This window comes from Parus major, chromosome 19, assembly GCF_001522545.3.
Source record: "Parus major isolate Abel chromosome 19, Parus_major1.1, whole genome shotgun sequence".
NCBI lineage: Eukaryota > Metazoa > Chordata > Aves > Passeriformes > Paridae > Parus > Parus major.
This window is the reverse complement of record NC_031787.1, coordinates 8,869,342-8,894,967: the sequence shown is the minus strand read 5'-3', so window position 1 is coordinate 8,894,967 and position 25,626 is coordinate 8,869,342. Positions and strand designations below refer to the sequence as shown.

Genomic DNA, 25,626 nt, shown 5'->3' with positions numbered 1-25,626 from the left:
CTACAGAAAAATATATGCTTGGGCTTCAATTTCAGAGCCCTAGATTGCAGCCAGGAAAAAATAATTGAATTTTTACACTTTTTTTTCCCCCTCCTCTCTTTTTCTTCCTAACTTATAAAAAAACCCAAACAGAAAAAGTGAGGCTCTGTAAGGTGTGATTGGAGCTGACTGAGGGGAATATCCACCCTGGCTGATGTGCATGGTTGTGGGGACAGGAGTGATGATTAATTTGTTCCATGCTGGGAGGATTTGGGGCTGCTCCGAGCTTTGTGTCCGATGCCTCAGCCCCCGTGGAGGCTTTGCCACTCTGGTGTGGTGTGACAGGGTGGCCCTTGGTGTGGAGCAGCTCTGAGCTGTCCTCGTGACCTCAGCAGCCCTCAGCAAAGGCATCTTCAGAGTCTTTAGCAAGAAAATCAGAAAACGATAAAACTTCCAGGTAGCAGGGTCAGTACCTGTGCCTCTGTTTGCCACTCTGTGGTTAACCAGGCAGGTCCTGGCTCTGGAGGTAGGGGTGTTTTTCCCTTCAGTCTCTGGAAGTTGGCTGCTTCACCCAGTTTCCAGAGAAAGTGCATTTTGATGCTGGGTTTTGTACTGGGGTGTTGGTTGGTGTCCTGAGTTGGGCTCTGTTGACTCAAACATCTCTCTGAGGTGGGGTGGCTGCTGCTGAGCTGTCTCCAGCTGCAGGGCATGGCCTGCTCCGAGCCCTGCCCAGCCCCTTCTGAGAGTGCTGACAGCATTGCCCTGGATCTGCCTTGAGTTGTGGTGGCCCACAAGCATCAGGTGGTTTGGGATCAGCCCACCAAAGACACCTTAGGCTTTGTGTTCCTGGGCTGATCCTGCCCATCCTCAAGAGCTGCAGGTTATGGATGATGGGTTCTGCTGTGGTGAATTCTCTGTAGGGGATCCAGCACCATCCCTTTGCCTTGTGGGGCCAAACTCGGGCACCTGGGGCAGCAGGAGGAGCAGGCTGTTCAGCTGGGCTCTGGGGAACACAGGTTCCTGGAGGGGCTGGTCTGGGGAGCATGGACAGGTTCCTGGAGGGGCTGATCTGGGGAGCATGGACAGGTTCCTGGAGGGGCTGATCTGGGGAGCATGGACAGGTTCCTGGAGGGGCTGATCCAGCCCTGTGGATGGTGATTCCGTGAGCATGGGCTGTGGTAGCTGGAGGATGCTGCGTTGGCAGCTCTGGCTGTCTTTCATAGTTTGATTATTTTAAAAGTAACTGCAAGTTCCTTTTAAACTGACCCATGGAAAGTTAATAACACATCGCTTCAATTTGATGTAATTGCCTTTTGCCTGCCAAAGAGCATTCAGCCTGTCTGTAGGAAAAGGAGGGGCAAAAGCACCTCTGGTTTGAGACAGTAGCTATGAAGATACAATGCTTGGACTCCTTTTTCACTTATATTTGCATTGAGAAGCACAATAAAAATCATTTATTAAAAAAAAATATCCAGGGGCTAGAGTTGTTATTGAGAGCCTTTACTCAGCCATCTCTCAAATAAAAACAAAACAAGACGGAGAAAGAAGTATCTAATCAAATTGAATTGAAATTGGTTTTGTAAAGAAGTATTCTCATCATTTGGGTTAGGGATGGGATCTGAAGAGTATTTCTTTTTTCCACTTATTGTTTGAAATAATCTGGTTAAACCATATGCTTGTCTTGTAATTTCTTACAGATGGTCACAAGAACAAAGAAAATATTTGTAGGTGGATTATCGGCTAACACAGTAGTGGAAGACGTGAAGCAATACTTTGAACAGTTTGGCAAGGTAAGTTCTGCCCAAGTGAGCACTACAAAGTTGTTCTTTCTTGCCTTTGTTTTTAAAGTGTGTTTTGAAAAACAAAAGTGCATTGAGGACTGAGCTCAAAGGAGGGCCAAGCTTTTGCCTTTCTGTGTCATTTCTTGGGGCCTAAGGGATTCCTTTCCTGTTTGTTGCTTGTGTGTGTACAACATTGCCAACACTGTTTACTTCCACTAAAGAAAAAAAGCATCACTAGGAGGTGAATCTGTGTCTGTTCAAGAAGAATCTGACCCTTAGCTGAAGGATTACACAGTTGTCTTCTCCATAAAATCAGCCTTCTGTTAGTCCTGATTCCAGTGGCAAAAAAGGGCAGATAGACGTATTGGAGAGCTCATTAATTTGTGAAAATGCCTGAAGGAACCACGTGAAAAGCAAGAGTAATGTGGAAGTCACTAGAATATCCACTTAATTTCTTACTAGAAAATCCTTCTGCAAGTATGTGTGGAATGCTGGCATCATTGAAAAAAAAAACAACCAACCCCCAAACCCAAAACAAGACCCCAACAAAACAAAAAACCAAACAATCCCCCCCAACACACATCCCCCCCCAGCAAAAAGAACCCTCACCAAAGCCCCAAAACAAACAAGTTTATGCAGAGAAGGAGATCTGAGCCTTGCCAGAGTAGTCTTTGCTGTGATGTACCAGCTCAAACCCCACTGTCCAGGCTTTGGCCCAGTGACACTGACTTCTGTGGAGCTCCCTGGATCCCCACAGCTTCTGAACACTTGTTCAGGAGTGCTGCGGGTGATGAGCTCGTGGAGCTGCCTGCTCTGAGAACAGTTTGTGCTGCTGCCTTCTGCCAGCCCCACTGTCCACAGGACCCCATGAGTTCCAGCTCCATGGGTTCCAGCCTGACAGCTCGATTCCTGTCTTTTGGAGTGGAGCAATCGATGTTTTAGATGCAAGATTGCGTGAGGACACAGCAGGATATCCCAAAGCAAAGCAGCTCCCATTCCTTGTAGTTAGTTTATGTTTCTTTTATATGCCCTGGAAAGCCTGAGCCAGGCAGGATTTTGTTGAGGGCTGAGGAGGCGAGTTTATAAATGGTTCCTGTGCTGGATTGATAGTTGTTTTGCAAACCAGTCATTTTATTTTCAATAATAATCTTCGATTCCGGCAGGATGTTTACAGCCTGCTGAGCCTTTTATTAAAGGATTACATGAGCTTTTGGATGTTTCTTCTGTAGTTACTTCTAATTGCAGAACTCCACTAACCTGTATTTTTCAAGTTAATAATAGTTTCAATATAAGTACTTTGCATATTGTCTGGATGTTGTCTTAATATAGGCTTTTTAATTTCACCATCTGGTAGTTTCATGCTTGCAGTTTTACAGTCCCTGAGAATGCAGCAGCCAGGCTGTGTCTCGGGAGTGACTGGGGATTCGGGACGCTTTGGTTCTGCTTTCATGCTCTGCCATTCTTGAGACAGCTTAGCAGAGGTTTGCCTTCCCAAAGGCAGTACTTCGGAAAAATCAAGTATTTTTTTCAAGTGTCTTAATTTTGTGGGCTAAAAAATTTAAGGAGCTGAAAATTGCACAAGTTGGGATCAAGATAGGAATGCATTTCCATGTCAGCACAGCTGGGGTTGTCCCGCTGAGGCTGCATGTCCAAGAACTAGAGCTGAGCTCCTGCAGGAGCCAGGCTTGCAGGGCTTGTCCTGTCACTGCAGGTGACCTGTTTTACAGTCCCCTGTTCCAGAAGACCCATTGTGGAGAGTTTGGTGAAGCTGGCGGTGTTTGGAGCAGAGGCTGCTTGGCTGTGTGACCGTGACTCGACCTTGGTGGAGGTGTTTGAGTTCTCCCCCTGGCACTGCTTTTTATCAGCTTTTGGTTTTGGGGTGTTTTGAGGAGATTCTGCTCAAGGCTCTGATTGTCACGGGGTGGTTGATAACCCTTAGAAATGGGGAGCTGTGGTTCAGCTAAATTAGAAGACTTGGTAACTTACTGTGGACAGTGGCATGCTGCGTTCAGATACCGTGACCCAGGACTGGTGCTGCAGGATCTTGCAGGAGTCAGTCCTTCTCCATCCCACTTCCCTGCCCCTCTGGGACTTCTGTGCTGAGATCAGCCCTCTGAGGCAGGGCCTGTGCTCAGCACTCAGCCTGGCTCTCCAGTTGGGCCATTTCCATGCACACAGTGATCTGCATCGATCGGCCAGCTCTGCCTTTGCTTAGAGCTTTCTTAAAATAAAACAAATTGCATTACATAATTAATGTGTGAGGAGCCACCCATGTTTGATAAGAGCATCTCAGGTGATTTGCTCTTTGAAACACTGAGCTTATTTATTGGCGTGGAAAAAATTGCCTGCCGACCGCTGCGATTCCTGCAATCGTGTTTGTACTTGCTGTGGAGAGGAGCTTTGCAGCCAGGGGAGCTTCTTTGGTGACTGGAAGCAGTTCTCAGAACACAGGATGTGGGGACAGCAGCCACCAGCCTTGGGGCCAGGCAGGCTCTCTCGTGTAACTGGAGTTGGAAGTAGGGGGGCAAAGTTTGAATTTGAAACTGCAGCTTTTTGAAAAGTCAGTGCCAGAACCTTTGTCTCCAAGAAAAGGAAAATCTTTAGTAAACCCACCAGTGACAGTGCTTGATGATACAGCACCCAAAGTATGTGGTAATGATATTTCCTGAAACTTAGCTTGTAAGATTTCTCATAGTGATTAGTTTTTCTTTCCAAAAAAGCCCAGGAGTCCCAGATTTCCTTTTGGCAAGGTCGGCATCCTTAGCTGCCTTAAGTGGCGGAGGAAACTGGGGAAAACGACCCCTGAGTGAAGGCAAAAGGCATCACAGAAGGAGCATGGAACAGTGTAATGAACAGCCTTGTGAGTGCTTAGAGCTGCTGAGGCTGGTCCTGGGCACCTGCGGGTGTTTGGGGCTCCCCAGAGAGGCTTGGTGGGGTCTGGCTGCTGAGGAGGGGAAGGATTCTTCCAGTCGTTTCAGGGAGCAGAATCTATGGAGGAGATGAGAAGGCAAAGCTGGGAAAATACCAAACTAAGCCATAAGCATTTACAATTAGAAGAAGGAAAAATAAAAGCCATTGTGTTACTCCTGATCCTGACAGTCTGATGCAGTTGTTTGCAAGATCCTCTCCTGTTTCAGTTTCAAACATTCTTACAAACAAAATAATTCACTGTCCATGATGACCCATTCTGGGCTCTGCAGCATTGCCCTTGTGCTGGGTGTGAAAAGCTGCTGAGACCAGGCTTTAGAAGAATTTATATGAGAAGTTTTTTCAACTGAGGAGATGCAGGGGGAGCTCAGTGGGGCTGGCATTGCTCCCCTCCGAAGAGGCCATGCTGTGGCTGCAGGTCTGACTTTTCTGGCTGGCTGGAGGGGTGGGAAGCATGGAGCTCTGAGACTGGGACATGATAGAGCATTTAAGGCATCAGGCATCATTTAAAAAATGAAAAAACCACAGCAGACTCCTCAAGGCTCCCCTGGAGTCCTGCGAGCCGTGGAGGAAAGCTGTGAATGCTCGTGGGCTCAGAGGACCTGTATGTGCTGCAGCTCGGAGTGCAGCACGGCCCGAGGGCAGGGAGGGCTCCAGGTGTTCCCCAGGTGCTGTTCCCTGCACACAGCTCCTGTGGGAGCAGCCCAGGCCTTTGCCTGCACCTTGCAATTACACTTCACATGGCCAACTGTGTAATTAGTTTGGAAGACTTATGCCTAGTCATTGGTTTATCCTAATCGGCTTTGGCTTTTCCCAACAACAAAGTGAGCTTATTTTCCTAAGCTGAAACAACTCTGCTCCCTTTGTTCCTCTCTTTTATTGTCTCATTCCTTTCATTCTGTTTTACTGCCAAAGTTTTGTTTCATTAGGCCTACAAGTCATTTCCAATCCAGTGGGCTGCTACAATAAGGCCTTTATAACTCAGCTGCCCTGGTTCCCATGTCCCTTCTGGTCCAGAGCCAGGACTTGCTGTTTGACATGGGATTTTAACCCTTTGGCTGCCCCAGCTGCTGGTTCCCCCTTGGGGATGAGCCAGGCTGAACCCCTGATGAGCTCATGGATCCTAATGATTGTGTGCAGCCATTAATTGATAGGCTAATGGGCTCCAGGTAATGTGTTTGGGCCCAATTATGGAAACAGAATTCTGAGTAAAAACCTTCTTACTGTAATGAGTTGTGGTGGGAACAGTCCTTGGAATGAAAAGGGCACTGTGCCCTTCCAGCAGGGTGGGAACAGAGTTCTGGTGAAGGTATGTTCCAGTTGTCCTGAGGTGTTAGATCAGACCATGTAGGACTGTTCTTGTAGAAAAACCATGTTTTCCTGTGTAGGAGAGAACACAAATTTAAATTTACCCTTTTTTGAACCAGAATGATAATGTTTGAAGATGTGTGAAATAGTTTTGTGGACAGGCAATACTTTTCCATATTGCTATTTCAGACTACTGGAGGAGCAGTCAGTGCTGATGGGGGCAGCCCCAGATGTTTTACTTTAAATCTGAAAGCACTGGCTCTTCAATTTTCCTTTCACAGCAATTCTAAAGTGTAAAGCAATTCTAAAGTTTCCCTTTCAGGAAAAGGGGTGCTCTGGCATTTGTTTTTTATTTCAAATTTATGGATAAAATTGGACCAGACCAGGACACATTAATTTTGTTTTGTGTCCTGGCTTGCTAGGAGGTCCTTCAGACCTATCATAGGCATGTTTCAGCTCCACTTGGAATATGTTGCTTCCTCAAGAATGGCTTTGGATTTGGAAAGTTTGAGACAAGACAGAATTTCTGTATTACCTCTGTGGATTTGAATTGTTTTGTACAGTCACTTGTTATTTCCTATGAGATGCAGAACAGACCAATGGAATAATAATAATATCTGGATTCTGAGTTGGGTTTTTTTCCCAGGTAAGAGAGAGAAGGTGCCTTCTCTCACCTGTCCTGGCTCCAGGCACACCTCCACAGCCCCATGGTGCTGCCTCACAAGGAGCTAAGGCTGGAAGCTGTGAACAGCAAAACATGAGAACGAGAATTTCCTCCTTTGGCTGTGCCCTGCATTATAACATGGACCCTGGTGCAAACAACAACTAGTTTAACCTTTGAAAAAATAACCTTTGTAACAAAGTCCCTCTGCATTCTCTGTGTAAGTGTGTCAGGAGGGAAGGAGGTGGGATCCACACTGAGGATTTCAGCCTCATCGGGTGGTTTACAGAAATTGCTTCCTCCGTGCTCTCCTCCCTGACAGCTGTGAAAATATAAATCAGGAAAACAGGAGAGAAAACTCCTCCTTGTTTGGCCAGGCTGTCTGGGTGTGAATGAGTTAATGCACTGCTGTGGTATTAAGCACTCCAGTGGTTTACTTTTCTCTGAGACCTCGAGTATGGCCTCTGAAGATGTTTTTACAATAAAGTTGTTAGCATGAGAAAAGGTGGTTTTCTCACCACGGGTTCATTTTGGGGGGATTTGGAAGTCTGTGTGGAGCTGGGGCTAAGGCCAGAGTCAGGAGGTGCAAGGAATTCTACTTGTATGAAAGTGAAAGCTTAGTTAATTTAGCCTTGGCAGAGGGTTTGAATTGTATTGTCACCTCAGTTGGACATTGATATGTAGATTTAACGGTCAATAGGAGACATGGATGGGCTGTCCTTAAAGCATTTGCTTTGCAGAAATGTCATTTTTCGGTTTGACAGATTGCTAGCCTTTCACATTTTTCAGTGCTGTATTTCCCAGTTCAGTACTTGGGACTTGGTTATGTTTTATGAAACGAAGGGACAAATTTGGGCTCTTATTTACATTGTAGTCTGTAATAGTCAGAGTCCCCAAAACATTTGTAATGTGCAGTAAAACAGAGAACATGATGGCTTTTTTTCTACCTACTGCTGCCCTCAGTGTTCCCTTCCAGAGTAACTCCAAGCTCTAGGCCTGCTGTGGAGCAGCTCAGAGCTCATCCTGTTCTTGTTTCTAAGTTACCTGCATGCACAGCAATAAACAAACATGTTGTTGTTTGCAGCGCCTGAGAAGTTTGGGACAAGGAAAAGCAGAGTTTTGGGGACTGTTCTGTTACAGGAGCAGCATCTGCCTCCTCCACACCACTGCCTCTGCCCTGTGCTCATGCTTTAAAATTCCACTGCTTCCACATTTCCTTATTTCCGTGTTACCTCCATGATGTTCCAAAGTATAATTAATGTTCCTTTAAATTTTAGCTTTGGCATGTGACGAGGGATCTGGGATATAAAGGTCCCTCATGGCCTAAAGGACATTTTATTACTTTTCCCTCCCACACGATTTTTTTTTTTTTTTTTTTAAACAAACTGAGAAACTTGATCATTGCTTAAAAAGCAGCTTCTCTTTTCATGCTGCCAGTGAGAAGCTGTGCACAGGAAGTCAGTTTTTAGGTGGTCTGTAATAAGCCACATGCTTTGTGGAAGTGGTTTTGTTATAAATTAGATGTTGGTTTCTACCTGGGTTTTATGAAAAGAGGAAATGTTAAGGCGGGATTTGTGGGCACAAAGGCAGTATCAGAGCCCAGCAGAAGTTTGAAGTACAGTTTTATTTCCTTTTCTCCTCTGGTTGATGAGGTGCTGAGGAGGCTTCATGCTGTAGCACCACAGCCTGTGGGAGATGAGTGAAATCAATCATTATTCAGGGGCTGTGTTTGGGGAGAGAAAAGTTACACGAAAGTACTCAGGTTTCCTCCTCTAACATGCACGTGAATATTTTGTGTGTGTCTCTGTGTCAGTTTTACAGCTGAGCCAAACCTGTGGTAATGATCCATATCCTTTCTAAGACCCCAAGGAAGTAAATTTTGTTTTTCACCCCCGCTTTTATTCCTTACAAATGCAATAGGCTATATAAAATCCCTAACAAATTGAGTTAATCCTGTTTGGTAACATCTTTACATTACCCCTGGGGCATTCTTGGATTCAGCCCCAGTGAGTGGGGTTGTAGATGTAGAACTTCCCTGGAAGGAGATGATTTGGATTTGCGCTGCTGTGGTGGCATCTCTGAGCCCCTTTTGGGCCCCTGGGTCAGGCTGGAGCTCTGCCCCAGCAAGCTGGGCTGAAAGCAGAAGATGGTAGTGTTAATGCTTAGCACTAGGAACCAGGTAAAATATCTGATGGACATTTTCAATATCTGCTGTGAAATTGCATCAGATTCCACTTTGGCACTTGTCTGGCAGTGCAGCCTCCCGGACGCTCCAGGAGTTATTTATAAGTGTAGGTGCTGCTCCTGCCATCCCTCCAGGGCACTGCTGATCTTTGAGGAGCTGCAGCTGAGGGGCCCAAAGCTTGGCTTTAGGAAAACCCATGTTTTAGCTCTGGTTCTCTAAAGAAAAGCCAGCAGCAGTTACTTAAACCTGGCATGGTGTAAGTGGAACCCGCGCTCTGGTCCCGTCTCACAGGCTTGGGGAGGCTGGTGGCCGAAGGGAGCTGGTTAAAACAGAATTGATTGGAGAGTCAGCACTCCATCAGTGCCATCATCCCACATAATGGATACCCCAGCACTGAGTGATGGGATGGGAGACGTGAGCGTGTTTTAAATGCAGCTCCAAGCCTGGGCCACAAAGAAAAGGGCTTTTCAAAGTGCCCAGCAGGAACTTCGTAGAAATTGTTCCGAATGTGGAGAAGAGCACAAGTTACTGGGAGCAGGTGTAATAATGCTTTTTCCTCATGGAAATGAATGGCCATATTGATCAGTCCTAGAGGTGAAATATCTGAGTTTAGCTCACATATGGAGTATCAATTGAAGACCAGTTTAATTAAGTTAATTCTGCATGGATAGAATATGAAATACATTTGATGCCCATCATACACATCTCTCTCTTTTAGGAACACTTAATGTATTATTTTCTTTGGGAAAAAAAGTGCCTGCCCATGTTTGGGTAGAAATGGAGTAGTGGCCAAGCGTGAATCACATCAGTCCTATCAACAATTACCATTCCTGGTGATACCTGCCAGCCCAGAGAGGGAGAGAGGAGTGGTACAGTATATGTATGTATAAATATAACTGCAGAAATGGGGACAAGGGCAAAGTAGCTCAAATGAAGAGCCAATTAAGATAATCTAAGCAGAATGAGGATTAACTGCCTTTTAATCTGAAGGGTACCTAAAATGCTTGTGGCCAGTTCATATCAAACAAGTATTGCCTGTGTTAGGGACATCCACGAGGGGTTTGGGGTGAACAGGAATGAACATGGGGTGTTCACCCTGCTGCCCAGGGCACGGTGGTGTTGAAATGGTTCTGTTTGGCATGGAATGAGCCTCTGTGCTGTGGTGCCACCACCGTGGAAGTTTGGAGGAGTATTGGATATGTCATAAAGAAATGATTGCAGGTATAAGGGGAGTTAACATTTCAGTTTTTCTTTCCCAGACAGAGGAAAGCACTTGCAGCTCTGTCAGGGAAGGAGCTGCTCTGTGTTATGTTTTTAAAAAGCAGTTTAAAAACCATTTTATTTAAGCATTTAGCACTCATTCCATTTGCTGCTGCTCCAGGTGAGGCACCTGCAGTGTATGTGGTGGGGAAAGGGAGGCACATTTGCACCCGTGTTCCTGGAGACTGATCTTAAATTCCATTAAACGGGAGCACGTGCAGATTCCACTTGGAACATCCGATTATTCTACCACTGGCCTGACAGGGTGTGTGGGAGTGTGTTACCTGAACTGGGGGGGGATGTCAGCTCGTGCTGGGTGTTTGTTGGGAACAGGGGGTGCCCAGAGCCAGGGTTGGGAACAGGGGGTGCCCAGGCCCCGCTGGCTGTGCCTCCTTTGCGGGGCAGTCGCTGTGTGAGCGTTGGCTCTGCAGGTGAAGGTGCCTGTGTTGAATCTCTCTCTCTGCTGAATGGTTTGGTGAGTTCAGATCCGTGCCATGTTAATTGTCAGGACTGGGAGGGTGGGAGCAGATTTCACCGGGGGCAATGGAAGAGATCCAATGAATTTCCACTCTGTTTCACTGCTTGGCAAACCAGCACTTACTGTCACTTTGCATAAATAGGTTTATTTCAGAGGGTCAGCCGGCACCACTCCCCCCTTCCCCTGCTGGCCCACCCTCCCCTGAAGGAGAGGAGGCCGAGGAGCATTTAATTTCCCCAGCAGCAGGTGCTTGTCATCCATCTGAAGAAAGCTGCCAACATCTGGTGCAATTGCCTCGGCAAACGCAGTAACAAGGCGCCTGCAGTTCAAACGCAGAGAGAGCATTGCCTCTTTAATGATAACAAGCTGTTGGCTTCCCCTCTGAGATGAATTCATCTCACAGATGTTTGTCTAGTTTTGGCAATCTTATCACTATAGCTTTGGTGATTATGCTCAACTGGAGACTATTACTATAAAAGAAGTTTGAACTTGTTCCATTTTTGCATTATTTATTTATTTAGCCATTTATTTCTCTGCTTTCTGGATATAATTTGTATCAACAACTGTACCGTTGGTCCCATTACCCAAGTACCCTCACGATTTGTATTGCATCTGCTGAACAGTAGCTCGCTACTTGACTCCCACCGCTGGCAAATGTCTTTCAGCCACGCTGACGTTTTTAACATTCCCCATCAACAGCTTTGTGGTTTGAACCCTCTATTTAACACTACATTTTCTGGGATTACTTGGCGCTCGCTCTGTCTGTTCTCTCTAATAACTGCAATATACTCACTATTTCTGCAAAGCGTGAGGCGCCAGGAATATTCTGGATATTCCGTTTGGATGGCAGCACTCTGGTGACCTTGGCAGGGCTTTGTAATGACAATGCATGACCATCTTCATTGTTGGATCTTAAACATTTCCAGCCTCGGTGTGATAGAACAGAGCATGGGGACCTGCAGGCTGAGGGCTCCAGTGCCTGTTTGCTCTTGTTTGCTTTTCTAACATGCCTGTTTTTTTAAGGAGACAATTTCTCCCCGAACGTGTGGAATTATATTCCAGTAAATAGGATTTATTTTTGGAAATGTGCTTGTGAATAGGTGACTCATGCCTGAATGAAGATGTGTCACTGTTGGTGGGGACACCACGTATATGATTTCTTAGGCTATAAATAGATGCCAGTCCAAGTACTGGTGACATGGTGATGCTTCCCACTGACTTGTTAGCTCAGCCTGGCTGCTGAGGAGAGTGTTTAGAGTGTCAGTCTCTCCTGCTGGAGCAACAATTTCTGCTGATGCTTATGGAATAACATCAATAGATTTGTGAAATCCTGGGAGTACTTTAATTGGCACAAGCACGTTCCCGTGCTGCCGTCACAGGGTGTACTCCTGTTTCTTCTCTCATTGCAGAGGTGAAGAAACTGAGTTTTGGGGTGTTCGGGTGCTTGTCAAAATCCGGGGTACTGCGTGCAGGGTCCTGAGCCTCAGAAACTGGGTTTGCTTATTTGTTTCTATTGCTGAGGAGTCTTTAGCTAAACACACAGGATCAGAGCTCACTCCCATTTTCAGATCCTGGAAGTAGCAGTTCCTTTTTCCCGTTGTTGATGCTAAACTGTGGTTCCATGTTGTTGATGTTTGCTCAACACCACTTACCCACCAACACAGCACATATGGTTTAATGGCTGTCTTTTTTTGTGCCTCTGCTGTAGTTACAGTATTATTAAAAATCCATTAAATTTTGATGTACATCATAAAGTATGTGCTCCTGTGAATGTGAGTGCAGATAATTATTTCTGATGAATAAACCAAAAGGACAAGTATGTAAGAAGTTCATCCTGCAGCTTTCAATTTTCATTATATACATCTCCTGCAGGGGCAATCGTTGTGATGTTGCAGCTGGTTATTTCTGAGGGCTGGCTCTCCCTGGAGATGGATGATGACAGTGCAAACTTGAACTTGTGCGAGAGCCAGTGATTTTGTGGGCATATTTGTAGATAAATGGTTAAGCAAGAGAGGTAACCCTTGGGAAGGCAGAGGGTGTGAAGAGACTGCGACACAGCAGTGACTTTCTCCGAGTTGGTTCCTTGTGCCTGGGCTTTGTGGAGTCTCAGAAAGTAACCCAATTATTTCTCATTAGAGTAACCCAGAAACGTAGCAACAAACAAGGTGTCATTGCTAAAACACCACCAGGAAGCCAGGCAAGCTCGTCTTGGTGTCCAGGGCCTGAAGCAGGCAAGGGAATCATTAAAAATAATGCATTATAGTGTCCATAAAGTTTCCTGCAGTATATAATGGCCCACAGGGGCCTCACCTAGTTTTCCGTATATGATATGGTTACAGCATCTCATTAACTTTCCCATAACACCAAATACACTTCTCTTGAACACCCCCTTTAGGCTTCACAGGTTTTGCCAAGTGTTTCCTAATAAGCAGGAGCTTCAATATTTATCATACTTGCCTTTTATCCCCACTGGGCTGAAGAAGTGCTTGGCCTCTCTCCTGCCCCTTTAATTTCCTATTCCTGACTGCTCTGGGCAAACCCAGATCTGGCAGGGCCCGGTCCTCTCCCTGAGAGGACTTCCCTTAGTTTTCCCAACTCTGGTTTTAAGAGTTCCCTCTGCTATTTCTTCTGTTTAAGAGCATGTCTGCACACAGGAATTAGTCCAGCACATAAACTCTTGCAGAGACCTTGGTCTTGGAAGTGGCACACAACCCTTAACTATCCCAGATGAGAAAGCCAAATAAGTTCTAGAGAGATCCCACCAAATCCTTTGTACCTGTGGTTTCTTTGTGCTTGGATGTTAGTGCTAAAGCTGTGGGCTGTGTGTGGTGACCTGTCTGCTTTCTGCCCTGGAAAGGCTCCTTCAGGGCTGTGTGCTGCTGCAGGTTTAGCTGAGCTCAGGTAGGTTGGTCCTGAGGGAAGATGATGTTTTGAGCTGGCGCGGCCGTCAGATGAGCTCAGGGATAAAGGGAGGGATGGGGTTACGCCTGTGCTGGGTTTAGGAGTTCAGCTCTGCGGACGTGGCACTGATTTGCTGTGTTATTTTGGTCTTATTCAGGTCTCTGTCTAAAATCTGGGACTAATAGTGTGGCTTTCCTCTTGCTGCTGTAACTGCAGGCTGTTCCGAGGGGGCTGAGCTGGCTGCGTGCAGCACCTTCCAGCGACCTTGATCAAAGTCACAGTACTGCTGTGAGACCAAATGATGACAAATAAATTCACCTTCATGCAGTTTAGTCTAGTTGGCTTTGTTCCTTCATCCCTGATCCTCCCTGCAAAGGGTTCTGTTTACTTTCCCTGAAATGGAAGAGGCCCTGCTACACAGTCCTCTTTCAAAAATAAACCTCTGAAAAGGAAAACAAAAGAGAAGGAACAAAAATCAGACATTGTCCGATTATACAGAGCAGATCCTGATTCTGAGTTCCAGGAGCTGGAGCCAGAGGTTTGTTTAAGTGTAACACAAATTCTACCATTTTTGGATGGTTTGAAACTCTCCGCCTCTCCCTCCTGTACTTTCAGAAAACAATCAAAAAAGAGAGCTGCCTATCCTGTCAAAAAGAAGAACTGCAGAGATTCAATACTCAGGATGGCAAAAGCAAATGAAGGGACAAACACTTCCCACCTTCATACTCTGCCTCCCTGAGAGTGGCCTTGGAGCTGTGGGGTCAAACGCCTTGCTGGCATCAGCAGATGCATCTTCAGCAGTTTGCAATCATGTTTCTGAAGTAAATAAGCACTAAATGTTGGTTATTCCCACCCTCAGAAGGGCCAAAAAGGATAACTGAAAACCTCTGTAATGCCAGGACTGTGCTGTGTTCATCAATAATTAGGATACGGGTTCCTGGTGGGAAGTAGGTTTTGCGCGTGGTTGACTCACAGGTCATGTTTTCCATTTTTTGCTGTTTAAGTGGAGAGGTTTATATACTATTCTTTGACCTAAAAACTTGCTCTGCAAAAGGTACAGAAGGTGCAGGCTGAGATAATGCATCTTTTGGGACTGGAGGCTCACTTCTGACCTCTGTTTATGTGGTGTAAATCAAACTGGGGTAGAGCTGTGCAAACAGGCCAGGGCAGCTTGTGCATCAGGGGCCATTCAGCTCTGCCACGGTGGTAATGCTGGGTGAAAATGCTGCTGCCTGGTGCAGTTTTGCTTGGCCTGTGGGGATCAGGGAAAGGCTCTAAAAATAAAAGAATTGGAGGTAACTGGAGTTGGTTTGCACACAGAGCGTGTGAGTGAATCTGGGCCAGGTGTCAGCAGCACTGGAGCTGTGCTTATCTACATGAGCTGTGAGTTAGACACTTGGTTTTGAATAGTGTGGGCTGTGAGAAGCATCTTTAGGAAGAAATTCTGCCCTATGAGGGAGGTGAGGTCCTGGCACAGGGTGCCCAGAGCAGCTGTGGCTGCCCCTGGATCCCTAGAAGTATCCAAGGCCAGGTTGGACAGGGCTTGGAGCAACCTGGGATAGTGGGAGGGGTCCCTGGCCATGGCAGTGAGTGGAACAGGATCTTCAAGGCCCTTCCAACCCAAACCATTCTATAGTTGTGTCTCAGCTGAGTGAAGGGTCTGTCTGTGCTCTTCCATGTGCCATTCCCTGACTCCTGTGGCCTCTCTAGGCAGGGCTGGAGTGTTAGTGCTGGCAGCCACAGCCCCCTCAGCGTGTTCAGCCTCCAGGTGCAGTTGCCTGTGTGCTACAGCCTGGGCAGGAATCCTGTCCCTTGCTCAGAGTGCTGCTGAAATATTAATGCAGAACAAATCATCCAGTTTAAACTGAACATCAGACAGAGGAGGGAGCAGTGGGGTGTGATGCTCGCCGTGGTTTGTACGGGGAAATGTGCCTCCACTGCTGCTGGATCCTCCTGGCACAGTGCCCCGAGCCAGGTGGGCAGGAGGAGGATCTGTAGTAACCTGGTCCTCTTAAGTGCTCAAAGTTTGGGTCCTTAATCATCCCCAGCTCCTGGGAACTAAGGTGGAATGAGAAAAGGAGCGTGGCTATTTTGCATCATCTGTGACTGATTGGAAGGGTACTTGGAAAAATTTAACTGCTCTTGGGGCTTTCTCACACTGACTGTTTAAATCAGTTATTTTTCCCAGATGGTAAATCTCAGAGACTTCCTCAGCAGCCTGGTAGTAATAATAATACTTATATAGCACTTTACATATTCCAAGTGCTGTCCAAAAGCTGATCTGTCTTGTCTTCTGCAGTGATGTGTAGTTAAACTTGAAGGATATTGGCCTGAATTTGTAGTTGTTTATCAGCTGTCTATGTGTGGGTGAATTTACTTTTCTGATGGCTTGTACCATGTGAGTAAACTCATTTCTCCTGTGGATCTTGACATTAATTCCAGTCTTTCATCTTGGCAGTAGAGATGATCTTAAAGCAGAGCAGAGAAGAAGGATGTCTTTCTGGCTATTCACTGCAAAAAAGATGAGCACAGCTTTGGAGAAATACTTCAGGCTGTATAATGTACAAATGAATGTAGACCATGACAAGGAGTGTGGTTTTCCCCTGGGGAATGACCTGGCTGCCGTGTGGCAGAGAAGCCACTGTCTCTCTTACGTAATCTCTCCAAGGCTTTGCTGTTCTTTAAAGGTGTTTCCAGAGAGCGTTAGGCGTGGGCAGAGGGAGCAGGTTTGCACACCTGCCTGCAATTAAGGAGTTTGTTTCCATTCCCCTTGATGGTTTATGACAGTCCCAAGGACAGTCTGTGCCATGCAGAATTGTCCCTCAGGCACAGTGGTGCTGGAGCTCTCCTCACCCAGCCCTGTGTCCCTTTGTTGGTGTCACCTCAGGCAGGTGAGACCCAAGTGGGGCTGAGGGCTAGCACGGGCAGGATGTGGAATGTGGAGGCACAGGAGATGGGTGAAGGCTTGTGGGAGACTGGAGGAAGGAAAATATCCTCAGTGAAAGGGGCCAGGGAGAGAGCCAAGTTCCTCGAAAGAGGACCTTGCAAGGAAGGCGCAGATGACATGAAAAAGTAATTAAAAGGAAAGCCCTAATGGGACGTTAGGGGGAGATGCAGCTGGAACTTGAATAAGCAAATGTAAAGAGGGAATTAAGTTTGTAAGCTTTCCTCCGAGGAACTGCTGGGGAAAACAGGGCAACAGCTTCTGCTGATGTAAATCAGCATTGAGCCCGCTGCCAAAGAGCTCCAGCCTGCGAGAGCGGCTCATTTGATATTTGCTAGTCCTAAACCTGGAAAACACATGGGGAAAAAGGCTGTGGCGTTCTGCAGAGGTGACATGAAGGACACTCGATTCCAAAGCGAAGGATATCGACTACAAAAACAAACGGAAACTGTCAGTAGTGTAGTTTGCCTGGGGCAAATTGATAGTTTGCGATAAGTAATATTAATTTAAGTGTATAATGCTTTAAATTATCTGGATAATTTAATCTGTGTGATTTTAAAGAAATGATTTATCAGCTCTGATCTTGAATAAAAATAAAATAAACCAAATGAAACAAAACCCTTCAATTAATATTAGCACTTTCACTCTGGAGAGTAATACACAGCAGAGACATTTATTTTTAGCTGTGAAGAATTTGCATGTGTGTTTCCAGATGTGTTTTCAGACTTGGTGCTGCTTAAAATTCAGCTACCACAGTACGTAGATCCCAATTTTCTTTTCTGTAGCATTTTGTCTCTGCCACCGTGGATGTAATTTTTTTTTCTTCTTTTCTTCTTTTTTTCCCTTTTCTCCCAGCAGAGGTGGTGGAGGGGGGTGTGATGATTAAGGCAGCCGGTAAGTCTCTTAGCTTCCTCTGAACTTTACTCCCTCTGCCAGGAGTGACCTATTTAGATGAGGCCCTTTGATGCAGTTGGGGAGGTCAGGTGAGGTCAGAGCACTGGCCGTGCCAGAAATCCCACAGATGCAGGAAGCCAGGAACTTCTGGAGGATGCGGGTTGAACAGGCAGTCGTTTCAGCGCGTTCTCTCTCTGCGTGTGCGTTTGTTCTCTCTCTGAATCCCTGGAACAGAGAGGGCCGGGTGCTCTGCAGTGCAGAGAGCGGCCGGAACGCCCCTGCGCTCGTGGAAGGGCCGGGAGGGGGCCTGGAGTAGGCACAGCACGGGGGCTGGGTTCCCTCTGCTCCACTCAGGGATCACTCAGCAGATGCAGATGGCAATCCTGCCTCCCCAGCTCCTCCTTCCCGGCGTCCTCGCAGCCTCCCAGCAAGGGGCTGTGCAGATGTGTGAGATCCTCCAGCCTCTTTAATTCCTCTAATTGCCATGTGGAAGAAAGGGAAGGAGGAAGACTGCTCCTCTCAGCTCGGTTGTCCCAAAGTAAAATCCCAGCTGAGCAGCTTAAAATAGATGGTCAGCTGGTTCTGAGGGCCGGAACTAGCCCGGAGAGCATGGCATCTGTCTCCCAGGAATGCTGCCTGGCCATCAGGCTGGATAAATTAAGACTGGAACTGTGTGTGTGTGAGAGACAGGCTGCAGTGGGGATGGGGAGCAGCCCAGGATGTCGGCACGACTGGCGTGCTCCTGTCCTCTGGCATCTGCCGGGAATCGATAACTCAGTGGTCACGGACACGGCATCGCAGCGTGGCTGTGCCGGTGCTGCTCCTGCCCAGGGCTGCCCTGACAGCCTCTGCCTGCGAGGCCACTTGCAGTGGCACATCTAATAACTGATCCAGCTTAAAAAGTGTGGGGGGGAAAAGATTATGCCAACGATACCAGCACAATAACCAAGTCTGTTTTACCTTCTGTGCTTTCCTCGGTGCGCTGCCGCCTCCCTCCCGCGGCCGGGCTGGATCCAATGGCAGTGCTGCTTTTCCTCGGATGCTGCACAAAACAGATTTTTCTAGTGGCTGAATTTAATCACTTAGATGCAGAACACTGATAGACTGAATCAATTTAATTCCTATTGCTCATGACTGGGAGAGGAGAGAGGGGAGGAGGAAGGTCATAACAATTTAACAAACAACAACTTGGCTTAAAAACATTACCAGTAGGTCGTCAGTGTTGGTTTTCTTTGGGTTGGGGTGGTTTTGGGTTTTTTCTAAACCTGCCCAGGCCAAGAAACATGGCAGCCTTGGGAATGGGGGAACACTGTGCTGTGCAAGGTGCGAGAGGTCATTTATTGGTGTGGGAGGTCTGAAGTGCTGGGGCTGCCACAGAGCTGTGGGATCAGCTTCATCAGGGAGAAATGTTGATGTTCCTCCCTTTTTGTTTTTGAGGGAGCTGCTGGAAAAGGCATCTCATCTTCGGGCTGTGAATGTCTGGAATGGCACATGGTGTCTGAGCATTTGTTTGCTTCAGAACATCCCAGTGCTGAGCTGCAGGGTGCCTGGGTGGTGCCAGAGCTCTTTGGGAGGCTCCAGTTACCTGCTGAGGCGTAGTCCTGCTCCGAGAACAGAAGGATTTAATTGGAAGCAAAGCAGTCCGTGAGTCTCCTTGCAATACAGGGCCCTGCTGCTCCTTGGGTCTGTTGCACTTAGAGTTGTACCCCTTCCATATGAAACCCAGTGTTCCTATAGTGCCTTTTCCAAGGGAGTTGGCTGTGCAGAGCACAGGCTGTGCAGGTTCTGTACAGCCACTCCCTGGTGCTTTTGGGGGTCTGTTGCAATGCAGCGGTCCCTGAAGATAAAGCTCCTGTGAAGAGGTCCCCAGGACTGGCCTGGGTAGGCTGTCAATGTCACATTCATCATTAACAAACATCCAGCCATCTCAAGAGAAATCCCAGGCCCAGCAGCCAAGTGCCAGCCCTGGGTGCTGTTCCAGAAGGATCTTTAGCAGTTTCTCGTGCAGCTCTTGCCCCTCTGGGTGCTGCAGGACATGGGTGACGCTGTCACCTCCTGAGGTACCTCGGGAGCGATGCTGCGCCATCCTTCACTCGGCTCCACCTGGGTGCCAGGGCCTCCCGAGGTGCCCTCCAGCTGGACAGGCAGAGCAGCACAGCCCTCACCCAAGTGCTGCCATCCCCAGTGAGACACACAGCAGTGCTGGAGTAATGAAAGCAAACTTGGCCAGCCTGACGGCAAACTTGGTCGCCTGCCACAGCTATTGGCCCATATGCACAGTGGTAAATAAAAGCTGGAGCTGAATTCCTTTCAAGTTTTATATAATGTTCTCTACAATATGGAGCAGAGTGGGGAATCCCTCTTAGGAGTAGTTCTACCAAAACACAAACCCGAACTTTTCTTCTGCCAGGGGTTGTGCAGCAGGGTAGTGACGTTGTTACAGAGGAGGGAATTCTGGAGTTCATCTCAGCCTCCCTGCTGCTGTGTGAGGCTGTGGGACCTCCACAACCAGCCTCAGCCCTGCCCCAAGCTGGGCTTTGGCGTGCTGGTGTTCAGGCTCGTGGCAGGAGATTGCAGAGGAAGGGCAGCCCCCGTGTCCAGGCAGTTAAAGGTGTTTGCTGCCTGCTCCGCTCTGTCTGGAGCCTGGCACTGCGTGCGCAGCTGGGCAAGGACATGAACCAGAGAAATGACAGAGGGAGCAGAAGGGGAGGAAGTTCAGCTGCGCTAAGCGATGGTCAACTTAAAAATAGAGCCATCTATTTATAGCCTTGGCAGCCCTCTGCCCCCCCGAGTGCTGCAGCCTGTCTGCAGTCACATCTCGGATAGATAGGGATATATTGATACACACACATCCGTGGGCAGAGACCCTCCCGCTGCCCCGGGGCTGGCACACGGCGCCTGGACCCTGAGGGTGTTGGGGAGCCTGGCAGCAATTCGGGTGCTTTGTCCCTTCCTGCCTGTGTTGGGACATGCCCATGGGTGGGTGGCCTCGTGACACCACTTCTCTCACAAACCCCTGCTCATAAAATACCTGCTCCTAGTGGAAACGTAATCAAATTAAATCTTAATTATATGGGGCCCTAGGACAAAGTTACGATTTTTTCATCTACATTAAAAAAAAAAAAGGGAAGGAAGTGTGTCTAGGACTATTTTCTTTGAGACTGTCTGTCCAGCACTGAGGACTTTTCATTATCTGCATGCCTATATTCAGTTTAATTCTATGACCTGTAAGGCAGGGTTGATATTTTTGGTTTTTACTTGTACAGTCCCTTGCATGTTTAGGCCTGACCTATAACTGGTGTTTCTGCAATGGAAATAATCAACAGAACAGATAAGCTTTGATGGATGGCACTGTTGGCCAGAAAAGCCAGCACCCCTGGGAACAGCAGTGGTTTTAGAAGGCTCCTGTGGCTGTTCTGGGATGTCACCGTGGTACCACTCCAACCTTCCAGCAAATCCTGAGCCTTCCTCAAAATATTTGTACCTCAAGGCCCCTTTGCCTAAATTAGACATGAAGTTTAGGAAGACTTTGTGAGGGAGTTTCTTGTACTTGACATGAAACCGACTGATTTTATTCCAGGAAGCATATGGAGGGGAGATTAATGTCTCTCCATATACAACACCTGTAAGGGCAGTTGTGGTTTCTTTTTGGGTTTGGTTTTATTTTATTGGAAGACTGATTCTATTTTAATGTTTCAACTTTAGGCTTCCAGTTAAGATTAAAAAGCTGAAGCTGCTCTTTCCCTCAGCAGTAGGCACTTAAGGGTGGAATTCTGCTTTAGTTTTCAATCTCTTGTGCTTTTGTCATTTTTTTATCACAACCTTATGTGTTCTTTAAACAGTTTTTTATTTAATCATTTATTCTTTTAAGTGAGCTTAATTGTATAAAGATTATCATGCATAAAGAGACGTCTATAATTAGAAGGGGGGATTGGTGCTGTTAGACACTGTTTTAGTGAGGAAAATTACAGTGTTCATAAACTGTTTGGAGAATGGAGGTAGCATATATTAACACTCTACAGGTTTTATGTAATCCTAAGAGAGGATTGACTCTTGCTCACTTGGATGAGTTTTAAGCTCTTCTCCAAGCTTAGTGGTCCCCTCTCTTCCTTCTCTTTCTCCTGATGCAGAAGTGGAAACAGCCCTGTAATCTGCTTTTCCTTTTTCCTTGAAAGCAGGAATTACTAAAAATAATTGACGGTTTTATATTGGTCAGGCTGTGAAGAGATTTGCCTTTGGCTGCTCCACTGCCCTGACTCTCCTGTCCCTCACTTGTGCCTGGTGAGAGACCTGGCCCCGTTCAGATGGACATGCCCTTGGGACAGTCCAGGTGATTTCCAGCTCCAGGGATTCAGCAATGGGATGCACTCAAGGTGGCTTAAAGCATCCTGGGATTCTTCCACATTGAGTTCTGGCCAGCTCTCCTGGGCAGAACACATCACCACTGCTCCTCTTCTTACTGGTACCTCCTGTGAGAGTGTGTGTGCACAAAACTACAGATAAACACACAAAGCTGTTGTGGTGCTCTGTTCCAGGAAGGAATCAATTCCAGGTAGGGAATTGATTGGGAACAATTCCTCTGCACATCATTTGTGACCTGAAACGAGCAGGAGAAGCCTGTGTGCCATGGCTTGGCAGCTTGCCTGGATTGTCAGAATTTCTTCTCCCTCCATCTCCTTCATTCCCCATTGAAATGACACGGCCACAGGGGACCATTGATTTCTGCTCTCTACATTGTTAATGAAAAATTCCTTGTTGGCTCCTGGTTCTCTAAATCCTTCGAGACAGCTGCAGCAGTTCAGATACTTCAGGAGCAAACATGCCAGGCTGGGTGATGTATGACTTAGTGAACTTTAAAGAGACAAAAGGGTCAGCTTTGGTTGGCCATAAACCCGAGCGAGGCTCTTATCCATGGAATGATTGCATTTTCTGTAGCCAGTTTGCTGAGCATATTTTGATAACTCAGTACACAGTTTCCATCTCTGATGGCATATGAAATTTATCGTGGTTCTTAATGCTTAATAATTGTATTTTGAAATTCAGTGCCAGCCAAACAAGAGCCATGAGTCTCAGTGATGCTAAATAAAGCCTTCTTCCCAGGACTCCACATGCGGTCCTCGTTTCCTTCGCTTTGCCAAGTTCAAGCCATTAATTTTGAGGGAAGGGAAGTATTACTTTTAGATCACCTTGTAATGCTTTGTTGCCACATTTTATGTTCCTGGACAGCACGGTAGTGGAACGCTCTCCCTTTATGAAGTGCAGGGTGCAGATGGCAACTCATTAAAACTTTAGTGATAATCACCCTTCCTATGGAATTACCACTTAAATCTGGTTACTAGAGGAGGAGGAGCAGTGTCACAGAAACATGCTGCTTCTGGGTGATTTAAAAGCATATGGGATTGAATGTTTTATGTGTGCCCCTTGTCAGGAGCCCTCAGAGCAGATTGCCAGAATTGTTGAGCAGTTACAGTTTAATGGAGGTACAGGAGCTTTTGCTCTTGATCCCTTTGACAGTTAAGCTGTCGTCTCCAAGTGCATTTGGGAAAAAAAAAAGTCTTTTGAATACAGCTTTTTTTGCAGAATAAATGGAGGCAAGAACAAGTATGTGAGGCAGCTGGTGAGGAGCTTTTTGGTCATTTCAAGGTTGGGAAGCATTCTTTGGGGAGCGATGCATCATTGTTACACAGCCTCAAAGCAAAAAAGGTACTTGCTTGCTTGTCCTCACTTTGTGCAGATGGTAAGAGGAATGGTCCCAAGGGCCAGCTGGGAGTTTGGAAGTGCCTGGCAGTTAGAAAAAATATTTGGATTCAAGTCTCAACACTGCCACAGTTTTTACTTTGGGACTTTGACCAAGTCGCTTTCGTCTCTGTTTCCCACCTGTGGAATCTGGCTGAAGTGTCACTGCCTTCAAATCATTGGAGATTGTGAAGTATTTGGGTGTGAGCAGGACTGAATATTAACTGTGAGCAGAGAGAGGGTCTTGGCATGTGTTTTGAGACATAGAGCTGTTGAGTGTAATCGGGGAGGTTCTGATTTCCAGAGGCAGCTAACGATGTCTCCTTTTCCAGGCAGCTGCATCCAGGTAAAGAGGATACCAACGTATTTCAGCCTAGAAGTGTCTAAAAAGCTCTCCAAATAAATCACCTTGCCTGGGTAACTCAGGTGCAGAAAGGGTGGGGATTTTTTTTCACTGTTCTGAGAACTCATGCTGTAGTGTCCCCGTGTCCCCTGTCTGCGTCTGCCTTGCCATGAATTTCTCTGGAGGGCAGCCAGTGGCTGGGCTGTGCTCGCCACTCCTGCTGCTGGCTGCAGGTCTGCTGGCTCTGTGGGGTGAGCCACCAGCCAGAATTTGGCCACTGTTTCCTGTGAGTCACATCTGTCTAGTCTTCACCTAAAGCACAGAAGCGTTCCTGCTTTTTCAGAGCTGCTGAGCCAAACGCCGTGCCCAGGTCTGTTCCCTGCTTGGCTCCCACCACAGCGGCCTGGCTGTGCCTCGGACAACGCTGGCCAAAGCCTCACACCTTGTGTGCCAGGAAGTTGGGATGCTTGGGAGAAAAACACCAAAATGTTTCCAACAGTATCCTGCCTTCAGTCAACTATTAGGTGGGAAAATCTTGATGTAGGGGGGGGCACTGCTGCAGGTCTGAGAGCAGCTTTGCCCTGCACAGACCTCTCCTCTGGCTATGGGGTGGAACCAGGAGCTGGAGCTGGTGGGTCCCTCGATGGACAGATGGGCTCCCCGTGCTCTGGGATCAGCCTCTTTTGCTCTGACCTCATGCTTTAGTCTGCTTTGGATTTTACAGCTGCATTTTCAAAAGCAGACCAAGGCCTTTTTTTCCCCCTCTCATCTCCTCTTTAACAGCCACTTGAGCTGTGGGGGACACTGGGCACATGTTTACTGGTAAAGTGTTTCCCACTGCAAATCGAAGGAGAGTTACTTGGACCGTACTTGAAAATACCTGACTAGTTTCACCTCATCTCCCCTCTGCCCCTCATACCTCATGCAATGTTGCAGATTTTACATTCAGTGCCCTAAAATTTAAATGCATGTCATTTATCTGTGAGTTATTGAGGGAACCCAGCTGTGAGGAGCACTGATGGATGCTGAGTGCTCAGCATCGTACAAACCTGGGTGAACCAAAGGGTCACAGAGGGTTTCTGATTTGTGTATTCATATGCAGGACAGTGAAGAAGTGCAGAACCCACCCTCCTGGAAAGGTTTCATCTTTTGAAGAAGGCACATTAGCATAAAAACCACACTAACATTTGTGTGCATTTGCTCCAGTACAAACACATGTGTTCCTCCACAGCAGCCAAGGGCTGCTGTATGCATGCTGGAAGTACTTAGTTCTGCTTTATTACTACCCCTATCCCCCAAAAAAACCAGGAAAAAAAAAAAAGAAAGAGAAAAGAACATCTGCTAATGCATAGCTCATAAAAAAAAGCTGCAGAGGAAGGGCCACTTGCTTGGCTGCTGCTGAGGTTGGTGAGAAGTTCAGGGAAGGCGTCGGGGCCGGGCAGGCACGGGGAGCCCTCACTCCCAGCCACAGTGTGCTCGTGGCCCTGCAGGTTGGGGTTGATACATGCTGATGGTTTCTATGTAATAATAGCAGATGCAGATTAATTTTTAATAGAAATCTGTAACAGCTCGTGATGCTGGAATATGGTGTCTCTGTTGACAGCTGCTATTTTTGGTGGCAGCAAACCCTGAGGCCTTTGCAGTGCTGCCGTGTATTTAGACACTGCTGTCTGCAGAGGGGAAGTGGGGCTTGGAGCAGCTCCGTGAGGAAAGGGATTCATCTCTCTGATGTAATGGAAAACTTCAAAAGTCTGGGGTTTGGTCCAGTGATTGCAGTACTTGGCTATTAAGTTCCTTTGGGTCTCCTCATCTTTTTAAGTGCATTTAACTCCCAAGTACACAGATGGGGGAGAGTGGGAGTGATTTAAGCAGTGACCACCCCCCTGCTTTTGGGTGCTCCAGCAAAGGTTTCTCTGTGAAATGGTCTTGGAATGTGTCCAAGAATGCACTGGGGATTGTAAGAGCAGTGTTTTGTTTGATTTTGTAAAGGAAGCTCAGTTTACCTTTAATTGTTTTGTGCATATTTCCAACAGATGCAGTTTATTTTCTTGTCAGTGGCTGCCCGTGCTAGGAATGCAGGAAGCTGGGAATGTGGCAGGCTGGATGCTTCCATGTCCTCGGCCAGAGCAAGACCTGCCTTCTCTGCCTTCTCTGCCTTCTCTGCCTTCTCTGCCTTCTCTGCCTTCTCTGCCTTCTCTGCCTTCTCTGCCTTCTCTGCCTTCTCTGCC

The 25,626-nt window shown here is 47.1% G+C and overlaps 1 protein-coding gene across 1 annotated transcript in view; it reads left to right on the top strand.

The window, feature by feature from the left end:
- The window catches only part of MSI2 (musashi RNA binding protein 2), a 206,787-nt gene that overhangs the window by 69,913 nt on the left and 111,248 nt on the right, over positions 1–25,626 (top strand). The window contains exon 3 of the mRNA XM_033518842.1: positions 1,677–1,769. Within this exon, the coding sequence (XP_033374733.1) occupies positions 1,677–1,769 (93 nt within the window). The remainder of the gene's footprint in view (positions 1–1,676; positions 1,770–25,626) is intronic.